The sequence below is a fragment of the Eptatretus burgeri genome, chromosome 15 (genome assembly GCF_056783735.1).
Source record: "Eptatretus burgeri isolate ZD-2024b chromosome 15, Ebu_testis_v1, whole genome shotgun sequence".
NCBI classification, from domain to species: domain Eukaryota; kingdom Metazoa; phylum Chordata; class Myxini; order Myxiniformes; family Myxinidae; genus Eptatretus; species Eptatretus burgeri.
Genome location: NC_140975.1, coordinates 47418420 through 47431779, shown reverse-complemented (window position 1 = coordinate 47431779; position 13360 = coordinate 47418420). Strand labels below are relative to the sequence as shown.

The 13360-nt window shown below is 40.0% G+C and overlaps 1 protein-coding gene across 5 annotated transcripts in view; it reads left to right on the top strand.

The window, feature by feature from the left end:
* The first annotated feature begins 2753 nt into the window (after positions 1-2753).
* Positions 2754-13360, top strand: part of PKD1 (polycystin 1, transient receptor potential channel interacting) — a 173349-nt gene continuing 162742 nt past the window's right edge. For 2 of the 5 annotated variants that reach the window (XM_085858407.1, XM_085858408.1), the window contains exons 1-4: positions 5017-8683; positions 9903-9974; positions 11421-11492; positions 12846-13006. In XM_085858407.1, coding sequence (XP_085714533.1) covers positions 8352-8683; positions 9903-9974; positions 11421-11492; positions 12846-13006 — 637 coding nt within the window. In that variant the 5' untranslated portion in view covers positions 5017-8351. Of the gene's footprint in view, positions 3308-5008; positions 8684-9902; positions 9975-11420; positions 11493-12845; positions 13007-13360 lie in introns of those variants that run through there. The other 3 variants (XM_085858409.1, XM_085858411.1, XM_085858410.1) reach the window with 3 other exon arrangements.

Below are 13360 nucleotides of genomic sequence, written 5' to 3'. Positions count from 1 at the left end.
TGCTATGTGGGCCTTCCTTGTCATGGGGAGGCCTGGCCCATTCTGTTGTATCAAGCCAGTGGTTTGGCTTATTCACTATTTCTTTGCTGGAAATGCACCTTTTGGAATTAGTATTTACTGCTCTTCGACTTCAGCATACTGAATGCTTGGAAGGCTTTCACATTAAGCCAGCTAAATAATCCATATACCAAAGATGTTTTAGAATGAGCCTGTGTTTTATAACCTTTTCTTTGAGAGTATTCTTAACAATCTTAACTTTTTGAGTGTTTTCTACAAGGCAAAAGTTGCAAAGTGTCTTATGTCATCTTATTCAGTGTCTGGAAAAGGCTTTTTGGGCGAGTGCTGCTTCTCTGGCTCAAGCTGCAGGCACCAGATCAGCTAGATTTGCTTCTCTGGTATTGTGTGCAGTTCTGAAAGTCAATCATGAACAAAGCCAACACTAGGAGCAGGTCAGCTCCAGCAACTGTTTTGCCGGTTTCAAAGTTTCCAAATCTGAAGCTCACCCCTAAGAGAACCTCCAAGTACAGGCTTATACTACAAAGGTTAAACTGTGATTTTCCAAAGTTACAAGTGAGAAAATAATTTTCTTTTTTACCTGGTGATTCCCCCTTTCAACGTAACGAGGAAGTTTCTTATCGTAAGCTATACCCAAGAGAACTGGAGACTTACTATAAAGGTTGGTTCATTGGGTGTTACCTACAACAATTTGTAACATTGCTTCTCAGACTTCATTTGGCAGGAGTGTCCTCATAGAGACTCTGAAACCCTGTTTCATGCATGTATTAATTGTAATCCTTTAACCCTATTATTTCAGTTGTTGGGAAAAAATGTTTGAGAAGCTTACTATTATGTTTAGTTTCAACGTTTTCATTCTTGATGTTTTACCTTTTTTGAAATTTTTGAGGTTTTACCTTTTTTTACATTTTTTGACTAACAACTTTAAATTGAGATCAAACGTCGGCGGAGGCATATTCATCGACGCATTCATGTTGAATTATTTTCTGTTTTCTTATTCTAGGATTTACCTGTATAAAACACTGTGTATTTGTGTATTTGTCTGTCCCCCTTTGTAATGATAATTTAAGAAGGGGTTTAAAGGCCAATCTAATTAACATGACTGTGTATTCACAACTGTCTATTTTTCAGGATAAAAAAGCTAAAAAAACATTTTTCATAAAAGAGTAATTACGTCTCTTGTTTTGTAAATGTAGATGGTGACTTGCAAACTGAGAATCAAGGACGGTGTACAGAAACGTTTTGAAAAATAACAACGAATACAAAGCGTAGGGAAATGAAATTCACTGCACATGATGTCTAACATGCGTAGAGTAAAACGAATGTTCATTTGCATCCGTAGTATGTCTAGTAAATAAAGAAGATATAAGTACACCTGACGCTATGCCGACGCTTCAGACTTTGGCACGCTCATGAGGCTTTACCGTCAAAATGAAATATCCCAGAAGATAAAGAAAATCAGATAACATTTGTATGTGTAGTGTTTTAAAATATCGCTTCTTGCTACAAAACATTATCTCTATCAGTCTCTGAATATTGTGAATAAAATAATTCCAGCCCATCATTTTTTACGTGCTTTTATACTAGTACTGCATTTAAATAATATGGCTCGGTTTTCCTGTTTTGCTCTACTGTTGAATGGCATGTCCTTACTGGTTGTAAATATAATTTGTCTTGGGAACTGTTACATTCAATGAAGGGTGGTGGACTCCCCAACCCCCACACCCACTGCCATTTAGTTTTTAGCTCACCTGGACCAAAAATGTTCAGGTGAGGTATTAGCATCATGTGATGTCTGACAGTCAGTGAGTCAAGCTGTAAGCAAACACTTGGAACTTCTTCTCCGAAACTACACATCCAATTTCGATGAAACTTAACCACAACCTTCATCACCCGTGATGTACCAAAGTTTGTCCATGGCATTAAAAACACATTCAGGGTCTTTTTGGGGGTCATAGTGGGTCCAGGATTGATCCCCTCCCCCAAAATAGGTATTTGCATTCTTCTCCGAAACTACATTCACGATTTTGATGAAACGTGACCACAAACTTCATCACCCGTCATGCTAAAACTAATAGTCCTATTTTCACCAAACTTTGAAAAACTTCTGAGGTCCAAGGCCTCCTGATCCCTTGCAAATCTCATCAAAAAAACTGAATATTAATTAGGTCAATTTAAAAGTCAAAGGTCATTACGATTCTGGGACATTACGCTACTTTTGACTTCTCAAAAATTATTCACCCGATTTAGATGGAACTTGGTAGGAACCATCACAGCATGGCACTTTCACAAATTTGTTTGAAACCATCAGTTAATTTACATATTTCGTGGGTCATCCATGCTTACTAGTGGTTCTCCGGTTGTACCAGAAGAGCCCAGGGGCATTGCCATATATATATATATATATATATATATATATATATATATATATATATATATATATATATATATATATATATATATATATTTAATTTAAAACAGTCAGCCAGTCTCTGTGTCTCTCTCTCTCTCTCTGATAAAAGTGAACACGCCATCATGATGGCTTGTTTATCATGAAATGTCTATCTCGGGTAATCAGATTATGTGAAACGTGGGACATAACAGGCTTTTTGCTTTGATGTCTGATTGCCGCATTTTTTTTTTGTTCGTTTTACAAAAGTTTACTATTATCATTGATAATTATTCATCAATAAAATTAATATTATGATCATCGCTGCACTATGGAGAATGGTTAACCTTCAAACAGCAATTATAAACCACACACAGGTCTGCAGCTGGTAAACTTTGTAGAAGTTTTCAGTTAAACTGATGTACATGTTTCCATAAATCGCAAAACAAATAAGCAAGATGCAGAGAAGCTGACATATCTTGCCTGTGAGACTAAAATGTGGGATAAAGCCAAGGCGGTGACGGCACACTGCCCAGTGAGGGAACCCCCCTGCATTCCAGCGTATTGCCTGGCACAGAGGGTCAGAAGTGCAGAAAGCTAGTTATGAGAACATGTTGCTGGACGTTTTTGCGGCCTAAGATGCACTGAACTGGCCATGCCTGGAAGCCCTGGGGCAGTACGTCTGAGATCGCTGCATCCAAGGGGGTTAATGCCTGGTGCCCTCTCACTTCCCATGCTTTTGCTGTTGCTATGGCTGCTGCCTGGAGGGACACCGACTGATCTGGAGGAGCGCTGCCCTGTGGGCTGCAGGTGCCATGATGCTCGGAAGCAGGCGATGTGTGCTCGAGCTGCATTTCATCGGGTTCCTGGCCCAGCCCTTCTCCCAGTACAAACTTCTCAATTGTGAGTAGGAAGAGTGGAGCTTCAAAACTTTCCGAGCAGATTTAACTGTTCTTGATTTCCTTTCTGAACCAACGTGATTGGTACACATCTGATTAGATTTTTCTGTTTACCATTTGTTCACACAAGCGGAGGCACCATGGCAGGAAAAGATGAGGCTTTCATCATCTATACCTACCATGGTCCAGTTAGTCAACCTCATACATGAGCTTCAGCCACAGTACTGGTGCATAATAACCCTTTCGGCAAACATATTATGGGATATTTAATGTCCACGATGAAAATCAGCTTTGCATTCCTCTGAAGTATGGTATGCTGCACGATGCAGCACCCACTGCAACAGACAGTGGATTTGGTTGGATTGGTCAAATTGAGGATTGGCCAACTCATTTTGTGAGCAGACAAGGGAAAGGTCAGAGAGGATAGTTCAAAGGTAGCAAACTCTTTGATCTATCGAATCTGGGTTTGATTCCTGACATGATAATTTGCTGGGTGCCGGCATACAATGACTTGCTCTTCGAAAGCATCAGTGCGATTTTTACCTTTTGCCAATGAATGCTAGCAGATGGGACAACCATTTTGAAATATCTTCTGAAAGATGGGTCTATATATTGTATGTCCTGTCAAAAATGATGGGGCAAAGAGCACCACCCCCCCCTTCTCCACCCCTTCATCAAAGTGACAACGGAATTTCAAATGACTGAGAAAAATTACTCACTCGCAAATACTTTTTTTTCAAATAATAATTACTAACGTCTCACCTTGAGCGTGAAAACAGCCAGAATGTTCATGCAATCAACCCAAATTCAGATGCGTGGAGTAAAAGTTTTAAATAGCATAAACTCACCTTTTATTTCCTGAGTGAAAACAAAATGTCGAATGGTGCTAAGACTAATGTTGTGTGTGCTCCTTTTCAGTGACGAACACGACATCACTTATGTAAACATGAGGTCACTATCTGCGTGAGAGAGAAATGAATACACAGGGCACATTTTTATATATATATATATATATATATATATATATATATATATATATATATATATATATAGATATATATAAATATATATATATATATATATATATATATATATATATATACACACATATGTATATACTGTATATACAGGGTGTCCCAAAGGTCACCGAGGGATTTAGAAATTAAATAACTTTCTATTTTTTAATAATTTATGATTATTTTTATACCAAAAGAAAATTTACAAAATGGAGATAAATTTGCTTTATTTGTGAAAAATGATGCAGCTTAGATGTCCTCCATTTTCGGCTTCGCAGAGACGGGCTCTTTCGACAGCATTTTCCATAACAGCGGAAAATAACTCCTTGCTGCAGCCCTCAAATTTCTGCACTGATGTTGTCCTTGAGCTGCTGAATTGTATGGGGTTTATTGATGTATACACGCTCCTTTAGGTAACCCCAAAGAAAATAATCGGGAGGCGTTAAATCAGGAGAACTTGATGGCCAAGAAATTTCTGAATTTCACGAAATTATTTGGTGTCCATGCTCTTTGGTCCATGTTCTTTCTGAAAAGAAAAGAAAAACAAATTATTAAAAAACAGAAATGTAATTTAATTTCTAAATCCATAGGTGACTTTTGGGACACTATATATATATATATATATATATATATATATATATATATATATATATATATATATTGTCCATAAATTACCATCCCAAATAAAGCTTAATAAATAAATAAAAAAACAAATGGGATTCAATGATGCAATTTGCTGCATGTGAAAACATTTCTCAAAGTTTTATTGTCAAAATTTTTCAAGATCATCATTTCTCATCATTGGTATGTGGGCACCCCTTGTCACACATGACACATCTGAGCGATACTCTATCTCCTTCCAAGTTCAGTTCAGCATTCCTGTGTTGATGGTCTTGATTGCACCCCGAAGCCTCTTCCTCGGACTTGACCAAACAAACAGCCACAGAGCTTGGGAGAAGTGACATCACTTACTAGTTCTCAGCAGAGCAAGAGTACCAACTACCAAGTGATGGAGTCTGCCTGTGTACCAGCGATCCTTAGCTTAAACACTGCCGAGGTAATTAAAGTGTTCTATGTGGCCAGTTTTTGGTCTTCGAGTTTAAACAAGCATCGACATACAATAACAGAGCATGCATCATCACTTAATACGAATATTACATGTTTGGTGATGGAGGGATGGCCGTCGAGGAGGGACAATTTTGAATTTCGACAAAAGTGTCATCGACCGTCATGTAGTGTGTGGCAGTCTACGCCCAAACGAGATTGTACAAGATCCGTCGCCGAAGGTCTAGTTGCGTCTCATCGGCGAGTGTGTGGTGGGCTTAGGAGTGAATGCTCTAACCATTATGTCACTTAATCTCGTTAGGTTAATCGTCAGGTTAATCTCGTTTGAATTTGTGGCTCCATCGAACAGAGTATATTCTATTGTGTGGCGATACCCTGTCTCACTTCTCTGCCTGGTGATTATCAGTGTTAAGTTGGATTAAGTGAAGGCCATTAAGGGGATTAGTTCAGAAAGGATGTTAGAAAGTTGATACGATTAATTAATGGGGTTTGGACATAGCACAGGAATGATGGGCTCAATGGTCTGTTGTGTCTGTATTTCCTTGCATAACACACTTCCTGATTTTATTTTTCACCCACCACAGCTACCTCATGTTGCTTCATGAGTGATGAGCGGCCTAAGCTAAAGTGTCACGTTTCCTTAAGTATATATAGTGTAATTAGTAGTGGTTTCAGCTCCCCCAAAATGCAGTTAGTGAACCTTGTCATTTGAGGTGAGCATAGAAAAGATTTGCATTTTTGCCTCTTTAGCTGTGAAAAAGGTTTAAAACGTTTGTATTGAATAGTATCCATAAAAAGTTGTTTATTGTTTGCTAAACTTTTATAATCACATTTATTTGATTATCAGATTGATTCCATGCTGTTTCACTGTATGTGCTGGCAGGATATTCTAGACTCGAGGAATGTTCACTCTAGCCTGGGTTCAAATCTCGACTCAGCCATCAACTGTCATTCTGCTTCGCATGCAAGGGGATGCATCACTACGTTCGCTGTCCCTCCGATGGACGTCAAACTCGGCGACCCATCTGCCAACATTAGCTAGTGGATCTTGAAGATCCCACGGTGTCGATTGCGAAGAGGAGAGAGCGATTGCCAATACCAGTGCCATGGCCAAATCCAGAATTCCTGCTCCCTCGGCCATATATCCTGTATCGGAGTGACGACCCATCCAGGATTGTAACATTAGCCAAGAGATGTGTGTCAAAAGTACAGAAAATACACAATCCAAAAACTGCTGCTGTACGTTTGAGTGCCATTTCTGATGTTTGTCAGGACAAAACATTTCCTGTGTGAAAGCAAACAGGAGATGCCAGGATTCTATTGATTTGGCTTGTGTTATCTCTTAACTTTACCGAAGATAAAATTATACCCTTCTCCTCTCCCCACCTCTTCCCCTTCCCAACTAACATAAGACCTTGGGTTCAGACTATACTATTGTGACGGTCTTCCTTTTGATCTCTGAAGAGATGCGAGAAAAGATTTTCTCCATCGTCAACGGAACAAAACGAAGAGGAGAGAGGGAGGGGGAAAATGCACAACTGCAGGGTTGAGGGACAAAATCGAGTGAGACTTTGAAGATAAGGGATGTGAGTTCGAGGGGAGGATGCAGGCGTGAACAAGATGGATACAGAAGCAAACTTTCAGGACAGAAAATCAGGAAAGTTGGAAGGAGGTGGGCTTTGGAGAGAGTTCATGGGGATAGAAAAGATCATGGTTTTGGATGGGGGATGATCTGAAATGGTGGTGGACAGCTGTCTTGAAAACCTGGAGGAAAGAATGAGATTGAAGAGAATGTGGAAGTTGATTCTGCAGGCTGGAGAGACTAGAAAAGAATGAGTGGAGGTGAGCAGTGATTCTGCATTTTGGGAGTTTCACCAGAATGGGGTTGTTGGCAGACTTTGTGTGCAGAAACCTTGGGGAGTGAAACCTGGGGAGGAAGGGGGGAACAAAACATGGAAAGAGCAGAGTGTGCAAGACTAGATAGGAAGCAGAAGAAGTCAGAGAGATCACCGACCTGTCTGTGATGAGAAAGTGATATGTCCATAGACACCTTCATCGTGGGAGATTCCACTAATCTTAAAGGCCTTGGTTTCCACGGCATCAAGCTGAGCAAGTTGTGAGGCAGGGGAGACAGCTCAAAGTGTAGAGCAGTACTCCATCAAGTGGTGGATGAAGGCCTCGTAGGTGGACAAGAGTGCAAGTGAGCCAAGGAAGTACTTAGCATCATGGAGGATGCCCAGTCGACGACTGGCTTTGCAGGCCAACTTGGAAGTGTAGTTTGACCAAGGAAGATCATGGCTAATAGTGAGAACCAAAAATTTGAGTGATTGAACTTCTTCAAGAGGATTGTTAAGAAATTAGATATGAGGGTTTCGGGGCGAGACAGTGAGTGTGTGAGATTGAATTGAAGCTATTAATTGAACAATTGACATTTGTATTCCTGTAGTTTACACTTTCGATGCAGAAAATACCACAGAGCATCGAAACACAAACAATAGCCATATCTTTTATATCCATACTGCAATCTGGACAGCCATCTTAACAAACCTCTGAAAGAAAAGTTACTCCATGCAATGCTACATGTCAGTGTTGCACTAGACAGGTCTAGTGTTAATGTCAGCACTTGACAATGCAGCATATATTCCCAGGCAATTGTTCTCATAGTTTGTAAAATAGTTCAGCAAAAGTTGTTGCCATATGCTGAGTTGTTGATGCCACCTCAAGTCAATAAATGGACGTGATATACTGTAGTATGGATTGAGCTGGAATCCCTCGACAGTTTACTATGAACTACTTCCTTTAATGGCCTCAATTATTCCCCCCTTCTTGGGATTCTTTCTCTAACTGGCTCGCCAGGTGTGATGTTCAGTTAAAGGTAGCAGGAATTTACAATTTGTTCAGGGTGTCGATGATAACTCACCTACTCATCACAAAGGACACAATGGGATTTTGGATCTTAAAATCCCAATGACAGGCATACGCAGAGTGGTCCTCTGGCTTAACATGCTTCCGATGGACAGCACACACATTGATGCCTCGTTATGCATGCGAAACACCAGGATGACAGTGTACAGCTCGGTCGAGATTCGAACCCAGGCTCAACAGCTCAGAGGTGAATATGCATACATCAAAGCCATCCTGCCAGCCCTAGAATCCCTCTGCACTGAGCACACTATTAATGGATTTAATGTGTATTTGACTAATGGTGGAATTGTTTTGTTTTTCAGGGATCTCTCATTTAATCTTCTGACAATTCTTGTTGATAACGATTTTTCTGGATTGCCAGCACTAACAGTGTTGTAAGTATCTCCTGATGTGATTGACTTCTATTTTGCTGATGTAATCTTAGCTGTTTGATTTCACACGTCTCGATGTCAAATTATTTCAAGCCTCACCATTAGCAAAAAATAAATACACAAAGTAATTTTGTAAATGGCAATTCATCTTCTCTCACAATGTTGAGAGAGGTATGCTAACCTCCGTGCATAAGAAGGTGAAGCAACATTTGGGGTGGTGAGGCAGCTTCTTCCAAGGATGAGAGAGAGAGAGAGAGATAGATAGATAGACAGATAGATTACTTTGATGACTTCCCTCATCTCGGATGACTCAGACTGACTGCAGTCTACTTTAAAGATTACTTTTCAATTCCCCGAATGAATTTGATTGGTTCTCTTTGGTGTGATATATGACAATGAGGAAATATTCTTGCATTCGGTTGGACAATTGTCTCACAATGTCGTATTCGATTTATTGATAATGAAAACATTTATATTCCTAGGTTAATGAGTTTAAAAATTAGTGATTCAGCATTTTTTTTGAGGCCTCAAGATTAGGTTTTTTGGAATTGCTCAAAAGTGTTATTCTCTGCCCTAATGGTAGCTAAAAAAAAAAAAAAAATGTAATACATACTTGTCTTGCATTCAATGGTTGCTTTGCAATTTGAGGAAAACCACTTTGGCTGGAGGATGTGTCTGATATGCCTGTGTCAGTTGCTTATCTGTTGGGGGGGGGGACAACTGTTCTGTTGTTCTGTTGACAATCTTTTGGGAGGACAACAGATGACTTCCGAGGTGTTATGAATTTTGCCTCCGGGATTATATGTTTCGCAAAATGAGACCTCTTGATCCACAGTTCCTTGCATGTCTTCTATCGAAAGATAATTACATGTCAGACCCCTTTCAGTTTGATCAGATATCTGCTGCTGCGGTAGAGCATCCTGGAAGATCATCCAATCATATTACAATCATAAATGATATTTAAAAATAATATTACATGTGCAGATGTATTTTTATGGATAAACTACAAATGAAAGTAATGATTGTCTCCTGTTGTGGTTCATGTGTATTGTTGTTCATGTGAATCAAGTGTTTGGTCACATATCAAGTGGCCCAAAGTTGTGTCCCAAAACTTTGTTTCATGTCACCTTTGGTAATAAACATATGATTATAAACTTGTTTGTGTATATGTCTGGTATTAACCTTTATCTTTTTCTTTATCATTTTCTTTCATTTCAATGAGAAACGTGTCTTATAATCACATCTCCACCATCGAAAAGAAGGTGTTCACAAACTCGACTTCTTTACGAGAGCTGTAAGTAGACACTCCTTTGCACATTTTTATGTTACCTTGATGAAGCGAGGGATGGTAGAAAGAAATATAAGGTTTAGCACGGTCTGCGTGTGTGTAGAATAATTTAATAGATAAGTGTGTGTGTGTGTGTGTGTGTGTGTGTGTGTGTGTGTGTGTGTGTGTGTGTGTGTGTGTGTGTATGTGTGTGTGTGTGTAACACCAATGATGCCAAAACTGCTGGGCCAATTGCGACCAAAATTGACACATGGACTAAGTTCGACATCGCGGTGAACATCGGCTCCTTGTTTTAATCTGTCGTCACGGGAGGGAAGGTCGGCAAAAATTCTCCATGGAAATGTGTATCATGTAGCACCACCTGGTGGTGATGGCAGAGTGTATTACAAGTCAGCTATGGAGATAACTTGCATTTTTGCACTGTACACGTCACCAGAGAGTGGGAAGCCCCAAAGCCATCCTCCACTAATCAGGGGTCGCAGGGCAAGGTTGGGTAGGGTTGAATGAGAGAGGAGAAGGGATGCGAGGAGGGAGGGGAAGGGGCGGGATGAGGGACCCGGTGTTGCCTGACAATGCTGGCCACCCCGGCTTGTAATGTAATAAGATGTTCCCTTCGAAGGAACTTTGACCCCGTTGGGGCCATGGACCAAAGGCCCATCAAATCCTATGATATTATTACCAACCTATGCTTGTTTTTCCGTACTCTTATCCTTTTTTAAATGCTTAGCATCAAGCAAGGAAGCATCTTTAACACATACCATCTTTAACATCTTTGGTATGACTGCGGCGGAGGTTCAAACCACTGACCTCTCAGACTCAGAGCAAATTCTCTAAACAATACACCACTGAGGCTGGGATCTGTATTTGTCGCCTTGTCTCTTAATCCCTCAACTTTTCCTCTTTCGTAAACCTTTCCTATTTCTTAAGAGCATGTGTCCACCTCATTGTGCCTCTTTCCACACCCAGGTAAAGCCCTTTGGAGTATTGATAATCTCTGGAGGGCTAAAACTTGTTTAACATTGAAGATAACCGACGCAGTGTCAGACCGCATCCAGCCCATGAATGAGGAGTATCGTTCCGCTCGGAATGCTCTGTAATTTGGCTATCCGCGAAGCTACTGATTTGGCGGTCACAACTCCACACCCAACTGTGGTTAAAAAGTAGTTGAGCTGTGGGGCCATAAACGTGACAGAATACGCTTCTTTGCATCTTTCTATCTACCACTTTATCCTCTTCTCATCTGCCATGTCAGTATAACCCAAAGTAATCCATAGTTTTGCAATTTCAAGATATCGCAGTTGTCTTTTGCATCGCTACTAAATCCTTTTGGATGAGAGTTCACATTCACAGGAGATAGCTCAAGTTAAAAACAAAATGAAACCTCTGTGTTCATTTGGCTTTTATTCTTGTTCCAACATCGAAGTTTTGTTTGATGTGTTTGCTTCATTGCAGGGACCTTACAGGAAATCTGCTACTGACTTTAGAGAATGAAACCTTTTCATTCTTTCATCATCCCATATTCATGTAAGTCGGTACACTTGAATTAATTGCATAAATCGTAAACAATCGACATTTTTTACAAATAATACTTACTCTACATTTTATGACGAAGTGGATGTAAAATGCTACTTATTGGCATTAATTAATTTCCTGTGCAAATGAAGTGGAATTTACACCCCCCACCCTTCCCATTTCTTCCATATGGAATGTTCCTTCCATTATTCCAATCTCCTTCCAACTTTCTTTTCATTTGTTTTTTCACACTCCTGTACTCTACTTCCTAACTTCCTGGTGATGCCGAAGTTAATATTCTGCAAAATAGCCTATATGTGAAGGTTTTAATTTAAACTGGAATGCACCAAATGGTGGCTCGGGAAACGTTAATTCTCAATAAAAAAATAAGGTTTAATAAAATATGTAAAAGAAACCAGGGCAGGAAGCGCATTAAAACAACGGCATGAGTTCCAAAAATGATTGTGATCAGGAAGAAGCGTGGGTTTCAGGTGGGGTTCACTGCCTGTCATTCTTCCGAGGTCAGCAAAATTAGTACCAGCTTGCTGATATCCTGCGTCAGAGTGGTGACCCATCAAGGATTACGCCCAATATCCCAGGAGACTGCTTAGGCAGCACCAACACGCTGCACAGAGTATGGTCTCGATGGATGGATGGACCTCACTCGAGAGGTTCCTGGCTCGAAACTGCCTTTTATACCCACAAAATCTGGTTCAAAACCATTCCTTGCATGGCGTCATCAGGCATGCTCTTTGATCGCCTGGCTTGAGGGGCGAATTCGCTGTGAGGCTGGTGAGAAAGGGACAAATGGTATAACTCAAATAAATAAATGAGAAAAAATATCACATTAAACAGTGAAAATAAAATAAAATAAAATTATCCACAGAAAATTTTTTTTTCATGACTACATCGGTCACGTGATTTGGCAGCCATATTGTTTTAAAAAAAAAATCCTTCAAAATCTTCTCTGAAGTGGCTGAACAGATCGAGGCGAAACTTTACAGGTATGACTGCCTGTCCATGAGGAACAAAAGGTTCACATATGATATCATAGTTCACATGGTTTGGCAGCCATGGTTGGATTTACCCAAAAACCTATAAAAAAAAATACACCACTCAAAAGAAGTCCTGGCGAAAATCTGCAATCTCTGATTGCTCTTTTTCTTGTTGGTTGTGTGATGATATTGATAATGAATTGAGCAATTATTGATAGAGTATGAATGTAAATTTGATCAAGCAAGTTGCTCTTGATGTGCATTTTTTTGTCACATTATCTTTGACCAAAAGTTATCCTCCGTTTCGTAAGTTGTTTGTTTAATTGGATGAGATACTATTTAATTGAATTTGCATTCTCTCACCAATAAGCCATCTCAGTGGAAACCTTCTGTCATGTGATTGTGACCTGGTATGGCTACATTTGAACCCTACAATCAATTTGGTCAACAAGGCAGATACCACATGCGCATTTCCCATCAGCCACCTGAATTCGTCTCTGATGAATGTGACATTTACAGGCATGCCTTGCGGTAAGTTCCCTTGTCATTACTGTATCAGTACTTGCACTTCATAGAAACCAAGTGTACTTTTTTCATTGACCTCTGTTGTTTTATACACTTTGCTGAGACGCAAATGAAACGGATATAACTTTCTTCTTATTTTTCAACACATCAGTGATCATATAGCCACAAACTTCTAGGAAGGAAAAACTGGAAACTTGGAAAGGGGTGGGTTTGGGGAGGGTTAATAGGGTTAGAAAAGATCATGGTTTTGGATGGGGTGGGGGGGGGTGATCTGAGATGGCGGTGAACAGCTATCTTGAAGCCCAGGAGGGAAGAATGGGATTGAACAGCCTCAGGAATGTGGTTCATAAATGTGACAAA